Source organism: Heptranchias perlo, chromosome 1 (genome assembly GCF_035084215.1).
Source record: "Heptranchias perlo isolate sHepPer1 chromosome 1, sHepPer1.hap1, whole genome shotgun sequence".
In the NCBI taxonomy this organism is placed as follows: Eukaryota; Metazoa; Chordata; class Chondrichthyes; order Hexanchiformes; family Hexanchidae; genus Heptranchias; species Heptranchias perlo.
In genome coordinates, this window is record NC_090325.1 from 122422905 (window position 1) to 122447054 (window position 24150).

General features: G+C 45.3%; 1 protein-coding gene across 7 annotated transcripts in view; it reads left to right on the forward strand.

The window, feature by feature from the left end:
- Positions 1-24150, forward strand: part of prdm5 (PR domain containing 5) — a 327858-nt gene that overhangs the window by 107024 nt on the left and 196684 nt on the right. For 3 of the 7 annotated variants that reach the window (XM_067990858.1, XM_067990828.1, XM_067990844.1), the window contains exon 11: positions 10417-10515. The exons of the other annotated variants lie outside the window; for them this stretch is intronic. In XM_067990858.1, the coding sequence (XP_067846959.1) occupies positions 10417-10515 (99 nt within the window). The remainder of the gene's footprint in view (positions 1-10416; positions 10516-24150) is intronic. 7 annotated transcript variants of the gene reach the window in all.

Sequence of the window (24150 nt, forward strand, 5' to 3'; positions counted from 1 at the left end):
CAGAGTTGGGACTTAGCCTTGGAAAATTAAGGGAAAAAAATGTTTTGTGGGGTGGGGGAGGGGGAGTTTGAACCAGCCCCTTTTTTAAGAGGCTTGCAGTGACACCACAATTGTTGATTTGGTTTTGGGACCCTGGCACTCCTCCTTCCATCCTCAGGTTGTCTAGCTAGTGCTAGGATCCTTGACAGGGATGCCACAGATGTGTCCTCAAACTGCCAAGGGCCACCTTGTGGAGATCCCTCTCCCTGACCCCATAAATTTTGGTGTGATCAATGGTGGAATTCTATGGCGGGCACAATCACACAATTTTCTCGGCCAATTTGTTCAGTAAGATCTTTGGTGGTGTGTGACTCCACGGTAATTTATCCTGTGGAACCAGCTACAGGAGAATCGTGGCAAAGTGGTGGTGCCTGACATATGGGCATTGCTCTCCTGGCTACCAACCTATTTTTCTTACAGTCATAGGCAAAATATCTTTAACAACAGCTGTGGCTGTGGAAGCAGCAGTGGCTTGTGCAGATGGAATTTTTAAAACTATTTGAAAACAAATATTTTCTTATGCTCTGATAACTTCTCTGCTCACTGTGAAATCTCTATACAGGAGCATAGGAGTAAAGCCAGAGAAGAGTGGGAATGATTCAGGCACTCAGTCTAGTGCTGGCCATGTTTATTTTGCCATCTGTCCCTGTGGTATCTGCATTGTTTGCGTTTACATTGTAGGTAGTAGTAGTACTGTTGGCAGAGCTGTGACTGGGAACCACCAACTTTGCTGATGCTGTTTATCTCCAGCTCCAATTGCACCAAAGGTTTTATATTATCAATTTGCTGCCGACTGCATCGGTACTGACAGCAGAAAACGTGCAATATGAAATGGTTCTGTTATTGCAAGAATTGTGTCACTTAAGCTCATTAATTTCTGAAGATGAGGAGCTGGATATAAGTTGGCACTTTTCCTCATTGCAAAAAGAACGTGGAAGAGCTGAGGGAAAAATAAATTATTTTAAAACCCAGACTCTATGTGGCTGTAGGGAGATTGTTCAGGAGAATATAAAGTATGCTTTTGTTAATGTGCTTGTTTTGGGTATTTCTACAAATGCAGCGAAGGGTATTTGCTGGAGCCTTTTATACTGAGGTGGGCATTTTGCATAGAGCGGTGTCTCGATCTTTGTACAGAATTGATGGAATCTGCGAAGCACGGACTGTTTACTTCTGTGCTCCATAGTGGCAGCTGAACAATCATTTGTTTAGATCAGAACTGTGCCATTTTCACTGCAGCAAATTTACAATCATGAGGCTCAGATGGAAGCAAAGGCAGCCATCGATGGATCAAAAATTTGCATGAAGATAATTTGAACATTGGCTGTTCATGCGGTCTTCTAATTACAACAAACACAGACATAGAGAGGTTGTGTGGCTACAAATACAAAATAAGAAACAATGAAAACAAAGAAGCTAGTTGGATATGGAAGTGGGAAATGAACTGAAGTTAGAGAAGACTGAATTGGGTATAGAAAAATGAAAATAAAGGACAGCTTGTTTCTGCTCAGTTTTTAGTCTATTTCTGTGTTCTGTATTTGCATCTATACAAATGTACACAGGCAACAAAGAGAGAACACAGAGAAGCTACAACTATAAAGAAACTGCAGAGCAATGAAAGCCCTAAAGCAGAGAAGCAGAAGCAGTTCAATCCATGGGATACCGCAGCTTTACAGCCTTTTATTCTTTTCATCTTTCTTTTTGCCTGTTTGCTTTTCTTTCTCTTAAATTTTTACGTGCTAGCAGCCGTTTGGGAGTATCATTGATGAAGCTCCGAGTGTAGGTCACCTAGTTTCCCTCTGAGCTGCAGTTGGTGTGTGGCCTGACGAGACTAAGGAAAAAATAAATAAATAGCGTTTGCCTTTAAACAGTAGAACATGGAAGGGGAAGAGGAAAAATTCGTACCTTTAAGATTGAGATGGTCTGCGTAGACTTGGATTGCTTTAGAAGCATACCCTAATTAATGCAAAAATGTTAACAATATTATAAGTTTGAATAAGATAGTAGAGAATTATCATTTCTTACCTTCTGGAAAAATATATCCGTTTAAAATGAGTTGTAAGGAAAATCATCTAAATGATTTTATGGCATCTTGTGGGGGAACACATGGAAAAGCATAGCTTGATAAAGGATAGCCAGCAAGGATTCAGAAAGGAGAGGATGGGTTTAGCAAATGTGCTGGAGTTTTTCAAAAATATTGCTGCAATTGTGGACAAGGGATTGAGGATTCAAATTTGCAAAAAGCATTTGGCAAGATTCCACAGAGGTTAATGGTTAAGTTTTTTAAAAAAGTCACAGAATAAGGTGGTAGAATAGACCAAGGGATAGAAAACTGGCTCAAAGTAAGCAAATGGGAGTGTAGCCATAGGTAGAAATTTTCAAACTGGGAAAGAGTAACAAGTGAGATACTTGATCTGAGGGTATCAAAAGGAAGATTGCAGATAATATTAAATTAGAAAGCAGAAAAAAACAATGAGGAACAATGCAACCAGATTTAGATTGTTTTAATAACTGAGCGAATATTTGGGGAAAACTGTAGTGTAAATCAATTAGTAGCGAAACAAGGAGCCAAAGTAGAGAGTATGTATTGATGTGATATCTGCTACAGCATGAACTATTGAGATGTAAGGATCGATTCCGTGTTGATGCTCCAAAATAGCAAACTTACACATTCTGTGTGCGTGCGCCTCACAGAATCGGACGAGTAGGCACTCAATTACGCTATCCTAACTTTTTAAGTGTTTTTGGATGCTGTACAAAGCGTACGTGTGGGCCTCATTAAAGACCATAATTTTAGGCAGTTTTATTTAAATAGATACCATACTGAATTCAACTAGGTTTTTGTCCCCACTCCTGTAGTGCTGTTTTCCTGTTTAAAACCATGCTTGTGAGCTTCCATGCTAGTGACCGACTGACAAATTTCGACAGTGTTGCAACCTGGTTGTTTGTTTGACTTTTCATACTGCAATTTCAGCATCATTTTACTTCCATTGCTTTTCTCTGCTATTTGCTGCATTTTTACATTTCAAGATTCCTTTTGCATGATCTCAGCACTGTTGCTGATAGCATCTGCAAATCTTAGCTGTAATCGCACTGCTCAGCTTGGGCATTCAGTTGGACTTCTGATGGCTGTTGTAGATTTAGAGGAAGGAGAGGAATTCAGACAGAAGGAAGAAAGGATGCTACATTTGAGCTTGGCCTCGGCCCTAAGTAATCAGGCTTAGGAACACCTTCTTGGGGATGTCTCAAGAAACCTGCCTATGCTTTACAAGGGAGATTGTATCAGTGTAATTTCATCTACTTGAGTCCAACCTCCAGTCAAGATCTACCACAGCTACAGCCCTACCCATTCCTGTGAATAAATGTAAGGAATCTTACAACACCAGGTTATAGTCCAACAAATTTATTTTAAAATCACAAGCTTTCGGAGATTATCCCCTTCGTCAGATGAATGAGTGAAAAGGTTCTCAAATCGCATATCTTATACTAGGCTGGGACAGCATCACACCAATCAAAAGGTGTCGTTGTTATTCAAACAGGCCAGTCACGGAGAACAGCACGTCCCAGTACACTGGATATACATTGTGTCAATTACACAGACAGGCAGAAAGAAACCCAAAATGGCAGAGAGAGAGAGAATATTAAAAAACATAATTTTTTCCCCCCTTTTTGCTGGTGGGGTTACGTGTAGCGTGACATGAACCCAAGATCCCGGTTGAGGCCGTCCTCATGGGTGCGGAACTTGGCTATCAACTTCTGCTCGACGATTTTGCGTTGTCGTGTGTCTCGAAGGCCGCCTTGGAGAACGCTTACCCGAAGATCGGTGGCTGAATGTCCTTGACTGCTAAAGTGTTCCCCGACTGGGAGGGAACCCTCCTGTCTGGCGATTGTTGCGCGGTGTCCGTTCATCCGTTGTCGCAGTGTCTGCATGGTCTCGCCAATGTACCATGCTCCGGGGCATCCTTTCCTGCAACGTATGCGGTAGACAACGTTGGCCGAGTCACAGGAGTATGAACCATGTACCTGGTGGGTGGTGTCCTCTCGTGTGATGGTGGTATCTGTGTCGATGATCTGGCATGTCTTGCAGAGGTTGCCGTGGCAGGGTTGTGTGGTGTCGTGGACGCTGTTCTCCTGAAAACTGGGTAACTTGCTGCGAACGATGGTCTGTTTGAGGTTGGGTGGCTGTTTAAAGGCAAGTAGTGGAGGCGTGGGGATGGCCTTAGCGAGGTGTTCGTCGTCATCGATGACATGTTGAAGGCTGCGGAGAACATGGTGTAGTTTCTCTGCTCCGGGGAAGTACTGGACGACGAAGGGTACTGTGTTGGTTGCGTCCCGTGTTTGTCTTCTGAGGAGGTCTGTGCGATTCTTCGCTGTGGCCCGTCGGAACTGTCGATCGACAAGTCGAGCGTCATATCCCGTTCTTACGAGGGCGTCTTTCAGCGTCTGTAGGTGTCCATCGCGTTCCTCCTCGTCTGAGCAGATCCTGTGTATTCGTAGGGCCTGTCCATAGGGGATGGCCTCTTTGACGTGGTTGGGATGGAAGCTGGAAAAGTGGAGCATCGTGAGGTTGTGACACACAAATCTCCATCAAAGACGGGCACCTCAGCACCTCACTCTACCGCAAGCCCACGGACAACCTCACGATGCTCCACTTTTCCAGCTTCCACCCCAACCAAGTCAAAGAGGCCATCCCCTATGGACAGGCCCTACGAATACACAGGATCTGCTCAGACGAGGAGGAACGCGATGGACACCTACAGACGCTGAAAGACGCCCTCGTAAGAACGGGATATGACGCTCGACTTGTCGATCGACAGTTCCGACGGGCCACAGCGAAGAATCGCATAGACCTCCTCAGAAGACAAACACGGGACGCAACCAACACAGTACCCTTCGTCGTCCAGTACTTCCCCGGAGCGGAGAAACTACACCATGTTCTCCGCAGCCTTCAACATGTCATCGATGACGACGAACACCTCGCTAAGGCCATCCCCACGCCTCCACTACTCGCCTTTAAACAGCCACCCAACCTCAAACAGACCATCGTTCGCAGCAAATTACCTAGCTTTCAAGAGAACAGCGTCCACGACACCACACAACCCTGCCACGGCAACCTCTGCAAGACATGCCAGATCATCGACACAGGTACCACCATCACACGAGAGGACACCACCCACCAGGTACATGGTTCATACTCCTGTGACTCGGCCAACGTTGTCTACCTCATACGTTGCAGGAAAGGATGCCCCGGAGCATGGTACATTGGCGAGACCATGCAGACACTGCGACAACGGATGAACGGACACCGCGCAACAATCGCCAGACAGGAGGGTTCCCTCCCAGTCGGGGAACACTTTAGCAGTCAAGGACATTCAGCCACCGATCTTCGGGTAAGCGTTCTCCAAGGCGGCCTTCGAGACACACGACAACGCAAAATCGTCGAGCAGAAGTTGATAGCCAAGTTCCGCACCCATGAGGACGGCCTCAACCGGGATCTTGGGTTCATGTCACGCTACACGTAACCCCACCAGCAAAAAGGGGGGAAAAAATTATGTTTTTTAATATTCTCTCTCTCTCTGCCATTTTGGGTTTCTTTCTGCCTGTCTGTGTAATTGACACAATGTATATCCAGTGTACTGGGACGTGCTGTTCTCCGTGACTGGCCTGTTTGAATAACAACGACACCTTTTGATTGGTGTGATGCTGTCCCAGCCTAGTATAAGATATGCGATTTGAGAACCTTTTCACTCATTCATCTGACGAAGGGGATAATCTCCGAAAGCTTGTGATTTTAAAATAAATTTGTTGGACTATAACCTGGTGTTGTAAGATTCCTTACATTTGTCCACCCCAGTCCATCACCGGCATCTCCACATCATTCCTGTGAAGGCTACAACAGTATCCAATTTTTTATGCGACCGGCCCATTTCAAGTCAGTACTGGTGACATTTGCCACATTAGTCAGTCTTCAATACACTAATGTACCTAGCAAGCCATAGAAGCTTTGCTTGCTTGGAGAAGAATTTCAGTCACTTTCTTACAACCATAGAAAAGATACTGCACAGAAGGGGGCCATTCGGCCCATCGTGTCCGTGCCGGCTCAAAGAACAACCAGGTGCCCATTCTAATCCCACCTTCCAGCACCCGGTACGTAGCCCTGCAGCTTACAGCACTTTAGGTGCAGGTCCAGGTACTTTTTAAAAGAGTTGAGGGTCCCTGCCTCTACCACTAATTCGGGCAGCGAATTCCATACACCCACCACCCTATGCATAAAAAAGCTTTTCCTCATGTCCTCTCTAATCCTTCCGCCAATCAGCTTAAATCTATGTCCTCTAGTTCTTGAACTCTCCACTAGGGGAAACAGGTACTTCCTGTCTACTCTATCTAAGCCCCTCAGAATTTTGTGCACCTCAATCAAGTCTCCCCTCAGCCTCCTCTGCTCCAAGGAAAACAACCTCAGCCTATCCAAACTCTCCTCATAGCTGCAATTTTCAAGCCCTGGAAACATTCTTGTAAATCTTCTCTGCACTCTCTCTAGAGCAATTATGTCCTTCTTGTAATGTGTTGACCAGAACTGTGCACAATACTCCAGCTGTGGCCTTACCAGCGTTTTATACAGTTCCATCATTACATCCCTGCTTTTGTATTCTATATCTCGGCTAATAACGGAGAGCATTCCGTATGCCTTCTTCACAATCTTATCTACCTGTATTGCCACCTTCATGGACTTGTGCAAATGTACTCCAAGGTCTCTCATTTCTTCTACCCCTCTCAATGTATTCCCGTTTACTGTGTATTCCCTTTTATTGTTTGCCTCCCTAAGTGCATTACCTCACACTTTGCCAGGTTGAATTCCATTTGCCATTTTTCCGCCCATTCCACCAACCCATGATATCTTCTTGGAGTCTACAGCTATCCTCTTCACTATCAACTACACGGCCAGTTTTTGTGTCGTCAGCAAATTTGCCAATCATGCCCCCTACATTCAAGTCCAAATCATTAATATATACCACAAACAACAAGGGACCCAACACTGAGCCGTGTGGCACACCACTGGAAACAGATTTCCATTTGCAAAGACATCCATCGACTTTTACCCTTTGTTTCCTGTTACTGAGCCAATTTTGGATCCAATTCGCCACATTTCCCTGTATCCCATGGGCTTTTACCTTTCTGACCAGTCTGCAATGTGGGACCTTGTCAAATGCTTTACTAAAATCCATGTAGACAACATCCACTGCACTACCCTCATCAATCCTTCTTGTCACTTCCTCAAAGAATTCAATCAGATTTGTAAGGCATGACCTTCTCTGAACAAATCCATGCTGACAATTCCTGATTAAACCATGCCTTTCCAAGTGACAGTTTATCCTATCTCTCAGTATTGATTCTAATAGTTTGCCCACCACCGAGGTAAGACTGACTGGCCTATAATTGTTCAGCCTTTCCCTCGTACCCTTTTTAAACAATGGTATTATGAATGTAATCTTCCAGTCCTCCGGTACCTCCTCTGTATCTAGTGAGGATTGGAAAATGATCCTCAGAGCATCCGCTATTTCCTCCTTGGCTTCCTTCAATAGCCTAGGAAACAATCCATCCGGCCCTGGTGACTTATCAACTTTCAAGGATTCCAGTCCCTCTAGTACTTCCTCTCTCGTTATGTTTACCTTATCCAAAATTTCACACCTCTCCTCTTTAACTACTACGTCCGGATCATCCCTTTCCTTTGTGAATACGGAGACAAAATATTCATTTAAAACCCTACCCACATCCTCTGCTTCTGCATACAAGTTACCCTTATCATCCCTGATAGGTCCCACCTTTTCCTTAGCTATCCTCTTGTTCTTAATGTACTGATAAAACATCTTTGGGTTTTCTTCAATCTAACTAGCTAATATTTTTCATGCCCTTTCTTTGCTTTCCTTATTTCCTTTTTTACATCATCCCTGTACTTTCTATACTCCTCTAGGCTTTCAGCAGTATTTAGTTTTCTGTGACAGTCATAAGCTTTCTTTTTCTGCTTTATCTTCCCCGTATTCTTCAGAGAAAGGAGGCAGTAGCATGGAAGGACACAATGTTTTGCCATTTGACAGGCTTCCCAAAAGTGTAGGCCCTCACATGTAGCCATCAAAGCCCTTAAAGATAACACCATATGCAATATGAATAAGAAAGGCTTTAAGTCCATCAATGTGCAGGTGGTGCCAGATGCCTGAAATAGAAGGTACAGGTGAATGTGTAATATGTGACTCACAGTCACAATACCTTCATTTTACTCCAGTTCCCTTTGCCAGCACTATGTGAAGGAGCAGGGGGACATAAGCTACCCATTGTGGAGACGCGGCTAATGACAAACCCCAAATGGGCTGAAAGTAAATATAACAAAGTGCATGTTGAATGAGAGATCCTGGGTTCGATTTTCAAATTAAAAAATGGGTGGCTTGGGGGACATTGAAAATTACCACCATTTCAGACTCGCCCCAACCCGCCCATTTCCGGTTTTCACGGGGGCGGGATGAGGGGTGGGCAACCAACCCGCTCCCAGGAGGCGGGTCGGCCCCTAAAACCTTTCAAGGAGGCTTCAGATCTCCATTTTTCATTAATTCCCGATTTCAACCCGCGGGGGGGGGGATCGGGATACCCAGGCCTTCCATTTTATGCCTTGTGAAAGGAGGCGAGAAGGCCCGAGACTAACAGGTAGGTGCCTCGAAAGGCACAGCTTGTGAGCCCGGAGGAGCAGGTGTGCTTCCTTCAGGCCCAACAAGCCTACCTGCACTGACCCCCCCCCCCCCCCCCCCCCCCGATTGTGAACTGCGGACCACCGACCCCGACCCTCCCCCTCTGACCCACATCCCCCGACCCCGATCCTCCCTCTCCGACCCCCCGATTTCCCGACCCTGACCCCGATCCTCCCCCTCCGATCCCGATCATCCTCAACGATCGCAGACCCCCGCGATGACCCCCGATCCCGCCCCCCCCCCCCCCCCCCGGTAACTGAACCTCAATCCCACCTGCGCCCACCCATGCTCACTGCCCACCCATGCTCACTGCCCACCCATGCCCCCGTGCCCGCCCCCCCCCCCCCCCCAATCCATGCAAACGAAGACTTATCTGCAGACTTACCTGAAGACGTCCTTTCCCTGGCTGGTCTCCCATCCGACTGAGACCAGCCTGTCAATCAGCCGGTCAGTTGGACGGGAAACCGACAAAAAAAAAATAGAAGATGCTCTTACGTCAAAATTGTAAGGATGTCCGGAAAACCCGTACTAATGCGTTTCCCGACCTCAAATTGACCCCCCCGCCCCCTTCCCAGCTCCGTTTTAAAATTGAGCCCTCTGTGTGGACAGATTCGGGAGGGGTCTCAACAGCCCTGAGAAGGTGTCTAAAGTTATCTGCACATACTGTACCCTGCTTAATTTTTCAATCTAGAGAGGGGAAACCTTTCACTAGGAGGATCAGCTGCAGTCCTGACTGAAAAGGAAGAAAGCGAGAGAAAGGGAGTGAGGCAGATGTACAGTCAAGAAGACTGGCAGATTAATCACTGATTGAGAGGGTTTTCACTCAAAATCTGTAAATGTGACCCTACACAAACAATTCTATAGTCCTCTGCACAACATTCGCTGCCTAAATACCAACCAGCCAGTATCCCACCACATGTAACATTCAAAGGTCCCTTCTGACAATAATTCTACACAGAACATTCCAAAAGAGGTACAACCAATTTATTCCCTTACTCAAATTTGGTGTATATGTGCTTCAGTTTTTACTTTTTATTTCCCTGATACTTGCCCTTGACAGCGTACAGTGTATGTCATCTAATACCTAATCTTGTGTCCATTCTAAGTATGAGGGCAACCTACTGCTCCTCAGTGGAGGCTTCTGCTATGGCTGTGGCACTGTCTCCCCTTGTGCTGGGTTCTGAGATGGTCCTGTAGCTTATTGCCAGCACTTTTGACTCTGCACTGGTTGGTTTGCGGCAGCCCTGTAAGATATGGATTCATGGCGCCTGCAGCAGAAGGATGCCTGACTTTAGCTCTCTCCCTTGTTGCTAATTCTCTTATGGCGTCTCTGTTTGCTGCTCCTCACTGGTGCTGAGTGCTTCACTAGGTGCTGCCTCCTGACCTTCCTAGCTATACTGCTGATGCCACACATGTTGGGGGGCTTGGTATTTGTTGCATGCATACTATGGGCATTCACTTCATTTGAGATGGCAAACATACCTTTGTACCCTTCCTCAGTGCTGAGAATTTCTTTCTCATCTGCTCCCGTGACATATGTGCACGGGAGACAGTATGGATTAATTGGGTCACCTGCTGCTATGCTCGCTGCACATTTGGGTGTGTTCCTTCTGCCCCAAAAATGGACACCCCTTCTCTGTTCCAGCTTTTCAAAGTAAAACATCAAATTGACCAATCCTGGGAGTGCAGTCGTGGTGGGATTTTGACTGGAAGGGAGCGGAAAATGGGGCAGAACCCAGATCTGGTAGGTTTCTACTCCATTCACAAATGTGAGGGAAATTCCGATGCAGTGGAGGTAGGTGCTTCTTCTGTCTGTCATACTTGCTTTTTGGCAGCAGTTTGGACTGTGTCTGGAGGCATTCCCGGACTACCCCTGGGATTGCTGCTAGATACATCCCTGGTAGGTCCAGCCGTCCCTCCATGTGCTGAAAGCTGGCGTCTGTGCTGTTCTGGGCTGAGTGTAGCCCCCCCGATTGAGAAATGGTGATCGATCCCTGATGGGTTAATTACTGTTCCAGACAGGGCCTTCTGTTTGAGGAAATAACAATACATTTTTTTTTTGTCCACCTTGTTCTTTAGCTTGATCATCCCCTGACTATCCCTCTCAGAGTGGCAAGTGCCACCCCAAGATTACTCTGGCTGTACTAGTGTGGTGGATGCCCCTTTTGGGCCGTTACAGGCGTGGGCACCTGGCCCTATTGTCTCCTCAATGAGGGGTGGTTCTTGCACCTGGCCCTAATCAAGATTACGTTGTCTCTACAGCAGAACAGTGAGCAAAGGTTTCAAAGAGCAGGAGACCTTTGAAGTTGCTGCTTTTCAAATCCTCCCCTTCCCTTTCCACCCCCCCCCCCCCCCACCCACTGACTTGCAGCCTTAGCACTCCCTGTGCACATGAAAAATGTGTAGGGAATACATGGAAATTATTTACATTACTTGACCTTGCCAAATCCAATGAGGCCAGGTCCTCACTCTACCAAATTGAGTGTACTGGCATGTGGAGCAATCCCAGGAAAATTTTCCCCAGGATTGCAAAATCAGTTTGAAACGTTCGTGTTTTCTTTGTTGTTCTGCTTTGTATAAAATATAACAATTTTGAAAGCAAACATGACCAATGATATGATATATTGTCACCAAACATGTCTATTCTCTGTTTCGAAACCTGGTAAAATGCCTTGCTATTTTACCAGATGACAGCGCCCCTTCCCATAAAAGCAGAATTGCAAATAGATAGATTTTTGGACTTTAGGGAATGAAGGGATATGGGGATCAGGTGGGAAAGTGGAGTTGAGGTCGAAGATCAGCCATGATCTTATCGAATGGCGGAGCAGGCTTGAGAGGTCGTATGGCCTATTCCTGCTCCTATTTCTTATGTTATATGTTCATATGTACTTTGAACAGAAAATACAGTGTAAGCCACTTAATATGGATTGGTTTGTGTGTGGGTGTTTTGTCCATTATAAGCAGATGACCAATTTATCCCTTAAGGCAAAACTTACAGAGCACTACTCAGTTTGTAAAATTTACACCAAAATACTTAGCAGACTCATATCTTACTCAGATGATCCCAGTTTCCTTATGCACCTGTGTATCAGAACTGAAGACGAAATAAAGAAGTAAATTGTTTACTTTTAAAAGGGAAGAAAATTCATGATGAAATACATGGGAACAGCTTCTCAAGCCTGGTCCACCATTCAATTAGATCATGGCTGATCTGTTCCTCAAGTCCATTTACCCGCCTATGCTTCATATACTTAGATACCCTTACCTAACAAAAATCTGTTGAGCTCAGTCTTGAAATTTCAATTGGCCTAGCATCCACAGCCTTTTGGGTAGAGAGGGTTCAAGATTTCCACTATCCTTTGTGCGAAAAAAGTGCTTCTAAATGACCTAGCTCTAATTGCAACCCTTTAAACCCTGGCATCATTCTGGTGAATCTGTATAGTGAAGTTCACTTATAAGGGGCACATATATAATGGACTACTATTATAGTGGACCCAAACATGAATCCCAAGCCAAACCTGTAGAGTCCAGTATAAACACTACTGCTTATGATGGACATTGGTGATATTTTAATTGCATAGTTGATGCCCTTTGTTACAATTAATTTGGTTTGGAATTTGGGATCAACTGTAACACTTCTGATGCCACCACTTACTCTGACTGAGTGGGGCTTAGCTGCAGAATGCTGGGTCAGTTGAGTGAGAGCTGTATTGCGCTGGGTGGGGCTAAGCTATGGCATACTAGGAGGTGTTACACCTGATCCCAAATCCCATTACAGCTCCCAATCAATTGATGTGCACTGCAACTCTGCCACAGTCAATTGTGTCGCAGATCTTGATGCCGCTTAGCCATTGTAAAGCAGAGACATCAGAAAACTGTTACCATAGAAACTTAAACTTGCATGCCAGGATCAATGAGCTGTGGCTTTTCCCACAGCCATGCTACAACGACAACTGATGCCACGGGGGTGATTTTGAAATCCCATGCTCCCAGCAGGGAAGCCGCTTTTGGAGGGAGTGTGGGTCGGGAATAGGGCTACAATGATCTAGCACCCATTGCCTGACCCTCGCCCTCTGTGACCATGGCTTCCCGCTAGGAATGCAGAATCAGCATGATAACTGATTCTGGTGCTCAAACATACCCCTGCACAAATCAAATCCATTTTAAGTGGGTTCCACTGTTTTCTGTTCAAAGTGCTATTTGCAATCTTTTGGTACCTCAGAAAAACAGCTGTGTACTGCTGCAAGTTCATCTGATAGAGCTTTCTGAGGTGCTTTGCCTTTAAGCATAATTTGCTTTAATCTGGTTAGCCAATAGCTCTAAACATTCTTGTAACACATTCCATTTTTAATGTTACGGGATGTTGCCGTTTTGTATGACATTAGCTATTTTCCTATCTGGCAGAAAAGCTAATGTATGTTATGGGGATTTTCCTGGATTAATTTCTGATGGTTTTGAAGTTGACTTTTGCAGCTTGTTAACCTGCCTTTCTTATAAAGTTTTTATAGTGAGCTGGAAAAAAAATAACTGACATCTTGAAAGCCGTTGAGGAAGAAAAATGGAACTTTTGTCTCATCAAAGATATTTTATCTATAGCACAATTAACCTTTAGTCTGCTGATGACTTTAAATGCATTGTAGCTGAGTGTTTTGCTAATATACTGTTTCACGATTCTTTGAGAACTGATGTGATACTGTCCTCCCAGCACAAGCGTATACAGTATATGTCTGAATATATGACTTCCAATTTTCTGATTCACTGCATTTTCTGACCTATTTTTTACAGCATTTTCCTCCCCTCATCCCTCAAATAGTTTAACTCTGTTACTAATTTCCAGTTGTCCAAACTTCATTATCCAGGCTAATTGGATGCCTCTGCTGCAGTTCAGATAATCCAGAATGTACTGTAAATACACATTGATGAATGCAGAGGCTCATGTATCCTCAGTACATGGCTTTACTGTTACTAAATGACTGACTGAAATTCTAGTTTCTTTTTCCTTGGTTTTGCCTGCATTGGTTTGCAGCAATTTCTTAGTATTACATCAGTTCTCAAAGAATCATGTCCAAAATTATGAAGGGCTTTGATAAGGCAAATAGGGAAAATGTATTGTCACTTGATCATGAGTTGGTAATTAGAGGGCATATATTTAAGGTCATCACCAAAAAAACGAAGGGAGGTTAGAAGAGATTTTTTTATGCAGATAGTTGTTAGCACACGGAATGCCCTACCAGAAACAGTAGAAGTCATAACAACTCATAAAAGGAAAATGGGACAGTATTTGTACGTGAAAAATTTAAAAGGTTACAGGGTATGGGCAAGGGAAGGAGATTAAGTGGATATCTTTTTTAGAGAGCTGGCACAGACACGATGGGCTGAATGGCCTCTTTCTGTGCCGTAAAAATTCTATGACTCTGTTTCTAGAAGCAGTAAAAAGGGAAGAGCATTGCTTGGAGTTAGTGGGCTTTCACTTGAACACTGCTGCCCTGAAGCCTGAGACTTGTGTATATGTCAAAGGTTATAGAGTGGTTCTCAGCAAGTCGAACTTGAAAATAAGTGTGGAACCAAATTGAGAACCAAAGTTGTTTCATTTTTGCATCTTCAGATTTGTTGGAAGAAACCCAGAGGATGTATGACTCTCTCCAACTTCCACATCTATCTCCTCCTACTGTTGTTAAAATTGTAGTTCATGCCTTCATGACCTTTACACTTGATTTTTGTAATGCTTATGGGGCCGATCTCCACTATCCACAAATTGCAACTCATTCAGAACTTCATATCCTACATCCTCACCCTCACAAAGCTCCACACTTCTGTCACCCCCTTTTTAAGCTTCACTGGCTCTGGATGTCCCACTGAATTTACTTCAAGATCTTTGAACTCACTTTCAAATCCTTCTTTGGTCTCACCCCATCCTACCTTAGCAATCTCTTTTCCCCAGGATCTATTCATTGCCCACTCCTCTTATCGACATGCTTTTCCTTGATGACATCATCTGCAGACATAGGGTCAGCTTCCACATGTACATACAGCTTTACCTCTCCACCTCCTCTCAGCCCCTCCATTGCCTCTGTGTTGCCAGATTGTTTGTTCAACATCCAGTCTTGTAGGGCTGCAATTTCCTCCAGCTAAACATTGGGAAGATCAAAGCCGTTGTCTTTGTCCCCTGCCGCTAACTCTATACTCTTGTCAATGATTCCAACCCCTTCCTGCCATTTTCTCAGGCTGAACCAGACTGTTTGCAAACCTCAGGGTGTTATTTGGCCTCAAGCAGAGCTTTTGACCCCATAACTTCTCCATCACAAAAACTGCCTACATCCATCTCTGTAACATCACCTGCTTCCATCCCATCTCAGCCCATATGCTACTGAAACCCTCAACCATGCCTTTGTCATCTCCATACTCAACAATTCCAATGCTTTTCTGACCGGTCTATCACCCTCCACCCTCCGTAAACATCTGCTCATTGAAAATGCTGCTGCCTGTATCCTATTCCCCTCCAAGTCCCAGTCATCCTTCACCCCTCCAGTCTTGTTGACCTACATTGGCTCCTGATCCCCCAAAGCCTCAAATTTAAAATTCTCATCCTGGTGTTTAAATCCTTTCATGGCCTTTCCCCTCCCTATCCCTGGAATCTCCTCCTGTCCTAGAAGCCCCCCCCCCCTCCCTTGAACTCTTCCTTCCTTTTACTCTGGCCTCCTGTTCTCCCTCCCCCTCCTTTTGCCTCACCATTGGTGGTCATGCCTCCAGCCACCTAGGCCTTACTCTGGAGTTCCCTCTTTAAACCGCTCTGCCTCTCCACCTCACTCTCCTCCTTTAAGACCCTTCTTAAAACCTGCCTCTTTGACCAAGCTTTTGGTCAGCTCTCCTAATATCTTTTTCCTTGGCTTAGTATTTAATTTTTTGATTACTCCTCCGTGAAGCACCTTGGGTTGATTTTCAAACATCAAAAACACTATATAAGTGGAAGTTGTCATTGTTGATACACATCCTGTTTTGCTGTCAGTCCCGAATGGAGTGTTGCCTTCCTGGTACCAGAGAAAAGCTTCTAAAAAGGCAGGGAAACCAGCCAGAAGAAGTGGTTCATAAAGGATCTAAAGGAATCATGACATAGGAAAGGGATGGAAGCCTTGAAAAGGGAGTTTGAGGAATTGGATTCTAGACTAAAGAACAAGACCTTGAAGGTCTTAGGATTACTCCTGGTGCCGTATGCTGGATGATTTAGAAAGGAACAGATTAGATGCATCAATATCATAGAATCATACAGCACAAAAGGAGGCCATTCGTCCCATCTTTGAAAGAGCTATCCAATTAGTCCCACTCCCCTGCTCTTTCCCCATAGCCCTGCAAAATTTTCCTTATCAAGTAATTATCCAATTCCCTTTTTAAAGTTACTATTGGATCTGCTTCCACCACTTTTTCAGGCAGTGCGTTCCAGATCATAACAACTTGTTGCGTTAAAAAAAAATTCCCTTCAGCTCTCCTCCGGTTCTTTTGCCAGTTACCTTAAATCTGTGTCCTCTGGTTACCGACCTCCTGCCAGTGGAAATGTAGAAACATTTCTGAATTTTGTGTTAACTGCAAACTTTGATATTATGCCCTGTATACCCAAGTCCGGTTCATTAATTTATATCAAAAAGAGCAGTGGTCCTAATACCGACTCTTGGAGGACACCACTGTATACTTTCCTCCAGTCTGAAAAACAACCATTCACCACTACTCTCTGCTTTCTAAGCCTTGCCCAAATTTGTATCCATGCTGCCACTGTTCCTTTAATTCCATGGGCTTCAATTTTGCTAATAAGTCTATTATGTGGTACTTCATCAAATGCCTTTTGAAAGTCCATATACACAACATCAACCGCACTACCCTCATCAACCCTCTCCATTACTTCATCAAAGAACTCCATCAAGTGGGCCAGATGGATTGTTTCCTAGGCTATTGAAGGAAGCCAGGGAGGAAATAGCGGATGCTCTGAGGATCATTTTCCAATCACCACTAGGTACAGGGAAGGTACCGGAGGACTGGAAGACTGCAAACATAGTACCACTGTTTAAAAAGGGTACGAGGGAAAGGCCGAACAATTATAGGCCGGTCAGTCTTACCTCGGTGGTGGGCAAACTATTAGAATCAATACTGAGGGATAGGATAAACTGTCACTTGGAAAGGCATGGTTTAGTCAGGGATAGTCAGCATGGATTTATTCAGAGAAGGTCACGCCTTACAAATCTGATTGAATTCTTTGAGGAAGTGACAAGGAGGATTGATGAGGGTAGTGCAGTGGATGTTGTCCACATGGATTTTAGTAAAGCATTTGACAAGGTCCCACATGGCAGACTGGTCAGAAAGGTAAAAGCCCATGGGATACAGGGAAATGTGGCGAATTGGATCCAAAATTGGCTCAGTAACAGGAAACAAAGGGTAAAAGTCGATGGATGTCTTTGCAAATGGAAATCCGTTTCCAGTGGTGTGCCACAGGGCTCAGTGTTGGGTCCCTTGTTGTTTGTGGTATATATTAATGATTTGGACTTGAATGTAGGGGGCATGATTGGCAAATTTGCAGACGACACAAAAATTGGCCGTGTAGTTGATAGTGAAGAGGATAGCTGTAGACTCCAAGAAGATATCATGGGTTGGTGGAGTGGGCGGAAAAGTGGCAAACAGAGTTCAACCCGGAGAAGTGTGAGGTAATGCACTTAGGGAGGGCAAACAGTAAAGGGGAATACACAGTAAACGGGAATATATTGAGAGGGGTAGAGGAAGTGAGAGACCTTGGAGTGCATGTGCACAGGTCCCTAAAAGTGGCAGTACAGGTAGATAAGGTTGTGAAGAAAGCATACGGAATGCTCTCCGTTATTAGCCGAGGTTTAGAATACAAAAGCAGTGATATAATGATGGAACTGTATAAAACGCTGGTAAGGCCACAGCTGGAGTATTGTGCGCAGTTCTGGTCACAACATTACAGGAAGGATGTAATTTCTCTGGAGAGAGTGCAGAGAAGATTTACAAGAACGTTGCCAGGGCTTGAAAATTACAGCTACAAGGAGAGATTGGATAGGCTGGGGTTGTTATCCTTGGAGCAGAGTAGGCTGAGGGGAGACTTGATTGAGGTGTACAAAATTATGTGGGGCCCAGATAGAGTAGACAGGAAGTACCTGTTTCCCCTAGTGGAGAGTTCAAGAACTAGAGGACATAGATTTAAGCTGATTGGCGGAAGGATTAGAGAGGACATGAGGAAAAACTTTTTTATGCATAGGGTGGTGGGTGTATGGAATTCGCTGCCAAATTAATGGCAGAGGCAAGGACCCTCAACTCTTTTAAAAAGTACCTGGACCTGCACCTAAAGTGCTGTAAGCTGCAGGGCTACGTACCGGGTGCTGGAAGGTGGGATTAGAATGGGCACCTGGTTCTTCTTCGAGCCGGCACGGACCCGATGGGCCGAATGGCCCCCTTCTGTGCTGTATCTTTTCTCTGGTTCTAAGTTTGTCGGACATGATTTGCCTTTAACAAATCCGTGCTGGCTGCCATTTATTAACCCATGTTTTTCCAAGTGACAATTAATTTTGTCCTGGATTACTGTCTCTAAAATTTTCCCCACCACCAATGTTAGGTTACTGGCCTGTTGTTGCTGGGTTTATCCTTCTCCCTTTTTTGAACATTTGCAATGGTCCAGTCTTCTGGTACCACTCCCATATTCAAGGAGGATTGACAGATTGTGGCTATAGCCTCCATTATTCCACCCTTAATTCGCTCAGCAATCTAGGATGTATCCCATCCAGACCAAGTGACTTTTCTACTTTAGGTACTGCCAACCTTTTGAGTGCCTCCTCAGTATCTATTTTTATCCTATTCAATTTCTCTACTACCTTCTCCTTTACTATGACATTGGCAGCATCCTCTTGTTTTGTGAAGGCAGATGCAAAATACTAATTTAGCACCGTAGCGATATGTATTGATATCGAATTATATGATAGTGTAACCCAAGGGTGCAACAATAGGACTCTTTGTGAACTGAAATGGATATTGGATATTTTGCAGATGCCCTCATACACTTCTCCAATCTTCTGGTAAGTAGACTGAAAAGTACTTTATTAAGACGTGACCTGATGCGAATCATTGTTTTACAGATAGCAAGTGAACATACAGAGTAATAGTTGTAAACAAATCCCACTTTCTCCACTGAATTTCATTTCTCTTCTTGAAAAATAAGAAAAAATAATAATGGTCAATGGAAAGGTGTACATGAGGACATGATCACGACATGGAATCACTACTGAGAATATTAATTGTATTGCTGAACTTGGGTTCAGCAACAGCATTTGGACCAAAAGCTTGCATGCTAAAAGATTGTGGTTAGAAAGTTGGGCTGACTTATTGGGCATGATTATTACATGGAGGCTGTGGGGGGGGTGGTGGCAGATAATCGGACACTAAACCCAAAAATAAAGTTGGCGGGTGGCAATCTGCGATCGCAAACTTAATGAGGGCAATAACTTTTACTTCCGGGTTTCGTGCCCGGCAGCTAGCTGGATTGACAGGCTGGCTGGCTGTCAGGCAGGTATCAGAGAGGAGGGAGGGAGAGATCGTAGGCCATGGAGAACATCGGAATGGGATGGGGGGCGGGGGCATCGAGGATATCGCAGGCCGGGAGGTGATCAGGTCGCCAGAAGATCGGAGGACTTTGCCAGAAGATCGTAGGTATGGAGGGATCTCAGCCATCGTTGGGGGGTGTTGGGGGGGTGTTGGCCGATTGCGGGGGTTCCAATCGTGCCAGGTGAAGTTGTTTAGCCTGGATGAAGCACTCCTGTTCCTCCGGGCCCATAAGCAGTGCAATAAAGGCAGTCACCACAGGGATCCGGCCCTTCCCGTCTACTTTCACCTGATATGAATCAGAAGCGATGGGAAACCCGAACAGGTAAGGTAAAATTCATTTGACATTTCTAATACACAAAAAAATTTAATATATCAACTATCACAATAAGGTACATTGCCCTTTTAAGTATCGGCCCATCGGCTTTTAGTGGGGACGGGACTTCCGGATTTCTGTTGGGGTGAGCATCCTAACGCGCTTGGAAGTGGGTGCGTTGGAGCCAGGATGTGGTCCCGCTGAAGAATTCAACTATTTTTACTACCCACCCACCCCCCTCCAGCCCACCCATTCTCAGGGATTGTATTTGGTGTTACCTTTCTTTCTCAACAACTTCTAACTGAAAGAAAGCAATCTGCATCTTGCCATCCAGGTCCAGGTTTTTCCCTCGCAGTCTCTTGTTTAAAATCTGACTGACTTCTCATGTGGCTCTTTTCTTCCTTTTCTCTCCCTGTATTCACAAGTGGAAAAGGTGGTGTCTCTCTGGCTTCTTCTCTGTTCAGGGGATTCACCTGTAGGCCTGTCAAACTGGCTACCTCCTCAAGAGTGAATTCTTGGCAGACAGCCCATACTGGGCTCAAATGAACAGGTCATCCGAACGTTAAAAGGTGTGAATGCTCACTGGAATCTCTAGAATCATTGTGTAAAGCATGCTCGTTCATCTGAATCCTCATCTATATTTCTCAGCTTTGCCTCAGAGTTTGCATTCTGTGGCATTTTAAGTCTATGGAAATTCACTTCATTTTATGAAAAAATCCTGAAGTGTGACAGGGACAGTGTTGAGATGAGACGGGCTTCACCGCTGCTAATGTCGTTGTTGAGTAGCTAAGTGAGGCAGTGAGACAGGACTTGCTCCAGTAAGGCAGGAGGGGATGAGCAAACAAAATGAACCAAAAAAGGAAAAAGCAACAGTGGCAGAAAGATCAAATGAATAAAGGAATATTGTAAGGAATCGGCTTAAATGTTTTTATACAAATGCAACGAGCACCAGTAATAAAGTACTGGAGTTAGAGGTACATGTAACCAGTGAGAATATTAATAGTATTCGCATTTTAGAAAAAATGTCTGACAACAGAGCATGGCCAAGAGCTGGAGCTGTGAAGGTAGAAAATTATTTGCAAAGATGGACCTATAAATAGTGGTGGAGGAGTTGTCTTATTGATCAGGTTTAATAACATGGCTATGGAAAGGGTAGCTATACTAGCAGAAGGGGATAAGGTTGAAACAATATAGTTAAAACTGAGTAATGAGAAACCTCCTACTGATTACCACCTACTGCCCTCCCTCAGCTGATTAATCAGTTCTCCTCCATGTTGAGCACCACTTGGAGGAAGCACTGAGGGTAGCAAGGGCACAGAATGTACTCTGGGTGGGGGATTTCAATGTCCATCACCAAGAGTGGCTCGGTAGCACCACAGCTGGCCGAGTCCTGAAGGACATAGCTGCCAGACTGGGCCTGGGGAATGGTGGTGAGCGAACCAACAAAAGGGAAAAACCTATTTGACCTTGTCCTTGCCAATCTGCCTGTCGCAGATGCATCTGTCCATGACAGTCTTGGAAGGAGTGACCACCACACAGTCCTTGTGGAGGCCAAGTCCCGTCTTCATAGTGAGGACATCATCCAACGTGTTGTGTGGCACTATCACTGTGCTAAATGGGATAGATTCAGAACAGATCTAGCAGCTCAAAACTGGGCATCCATGAGGTGCTGTGGGCCACCAGCAGCAACAGAATTGTATTCCAGCACAATCTGTAACCTCATGGCCCGGCATATTCCTCACTCTACCATTACCAACAAGCCAGGGGATCAATAAGGAGTGGTCAATGGTTCAATGAGGAGTGTAGAAGAGCATGCCAGGAGCAGCACCAGGCGTACCAAAAATGAGGTGCCAACCTGGTGAAGCTACAACTCAGGACTACATGCATGCTAAACAGCGGAAGCAACATGCTATAGACAGAGCTAAGTGATTCCACAACCAACGGCTCAGATCAAAGCTCTGTTGTCCTACCAAATCCAGTCGTGAATGGTGGTGAACAATTAAACAACTAACAGGAGGAGGCGGCTCTGTGAACATCCCCATCCTCAATGATGGCAGATTCCAGCATATGAGTGCAAAAGACAAGTCTGAAGTGTTTGCAACCATCTTCAGCCAGAAGTGCCGAGTGGATGATCCATCTCGGCCTCCTCCCGATATCCCCACCATCACAGAAGCCAGTCTTCAGCCAATTCGATTCACTCCATGTCATATCAAGATATGGCTGAGTGCACTGGATACAGCAAAGGCGATGGGCCCCGACAACATCCCGGCTGTAGTGCTGAAGACTTGTGCTCCAGAACTAGCTGCGCCTCTAGCCAAGCTGTTCCAGTACAGCTACAACACTGGCATCTACCCGACAATGTGGAAAATTGCCCAGATATGTCCTGTCCACAAAAAGCAGGACAAATCCAATCCGGCCAGTTACCGCCCCATCAGTCTACTCTCAATCATCAGCAAAGTGATGGAAGGTGTCATCGACAGTGCTATCAAGCGACACTTACCAATAACCTGCTCACCGATGCTCAGTTTGGGTTCCGCCAGGACCACTCGGCTCCAGACCTCATTACAGCCTTGGTCCAAACATGGACAAAAGAGCTGATTACCAGAGGTGAGGTGAAAGTGACTGCCCTTGACATCAAGGCAGCATTTGACCGAGTGTGGCACCAAGGAGCCCTAGTAAAATTGAAGTCAATGGGAATCGGAGAAAACTCTCCAGTGGCTGGAGTCATACCTAGCACAAAGGAAGATGGTAGTGGTTGTTGGAGGCCAATCATCTCAGCCCCAGGACATTGCTGCAGGAGTTCCTCAGGGCAGTGTCCTAGGCCCAACCATCTTCAGCTGCTTCATCAATGACCTTCCCTCCATCATAAGGTCAGAAATGGGGATGTTCGCTGATGATTGCACAGTGTTCAGTTCCATTCGCAACCCCTCAGATAATGAAGCAGTCCGTGCCCGCATGCAGCAAGACCTAGACGACATCCAGGCTTGGGCTCATAAGTGACAAGTAACATTTGCGCCAGACAAATGCTAGGCAATGACCATCTCCAACAAGAGAGAGAGAGAGCCTAACCACCTCTCCTTGACATTCAACGGCATTACCATCGCCGAATCCCTCACCATTGACTGGACCAGCCACATAAATACTGTGGCTACAAGAGCAGGTCAGAGGCTGGGTATTCTGCGGTGAGTGACTCACCTTCTGACTCCCCAAAGCCTTTCCACCATCTACAAGGCACAAGTCAGGAGTAGATGGAATACTCTCTACTTGCCTGGATGAGTGCAGCTCCAACAACATTCAAGAAGCTCGACACCATCCAGGACAAAGCAGCCTGCTTGATTGGTACCCCATCCACCACCCTAAACATTCATTCCCTTCACCACTGGCGCACCGTGGCTGTAGTGTGTACCATCTACAGGATGCACTGCAGCAACTTGCCAAGGCTTCTTCGACAGCACCTCCCAAACCCACGACCTCTACCACCTAGAAGGACAAGGGCAGCAGGCACATGGGAACAACATCACCTGCAAGTTCCCCTCCAAGTCACACACCAGCCCGACTTGGAAATATATCGCTGTTCCTTCATCGTCGCTGGGTCAAAATCTTGGAACGCCCTTGCTAACAGCACTGTGGGAGAAACTTCACCACACGGACTGCAGTGGTTCAAGAAGTCGGCTCACCACCACCTTCTCAAGGGCAATTAGGGATGGGCAATAAATGCTGGCCTTGCCAGTGATGCCCACATCCCATGAACAAATAAAAAAAAATTGGGAACTGCTATAGATACAAGCACAAGGGGAACAGGCGGACGGGCAATGGTTTGGACTTCTATGAACATCGCAATGTACTAATCATGGGGATTCTAAACATCACAGAAGTTGAATGGATAGATCACGTATAAACAGAAGGGAGGTGTGGGAATGCAAATTCACTATAGCAATCAGAGATTGTTCCCTCATACATGTGAGGCAGGCTACGAGAGCAATCTCTAAAATAACTTTCTGGCCTAGAAATTGAATCGCGCCACAACCATTTTTAAGGCATGAAACGGGCACCTAAGGGTCCAATATGGCCCATCCCACCCCAGAAGTGAGCCATCTACCATATTGGATCGGATGTTCCTGTGGGTGTCCAGAACGTGTCGGAAGTATTCAAAGGTCTCATTATAATAAAATAAGGGTTCTATACTGGTTGTAGGACCCTTTTGTGAAATTGGTCTGCCCCAGCATGACTCACCTTGTGATAAATTTGGCCAGTAAATCATGGTGCTAAAAGTCAGTAAGCACCCCAAAGGGGGCTATTTAAAGGGCTTTTCCCTTCCATACAGATCTGTTGGTTTGTGCTGTTAGGCTGCTGGTCAACATCTGGGCCATTTTTGAGTATTTTCTCCATTCTGCTACTGACTTGGGAGATGTGGAAACAATTTTTTGCTGTTCCTGCACTGCTTTCTGCTTTGGAAATAGTTTATTTCAGTCA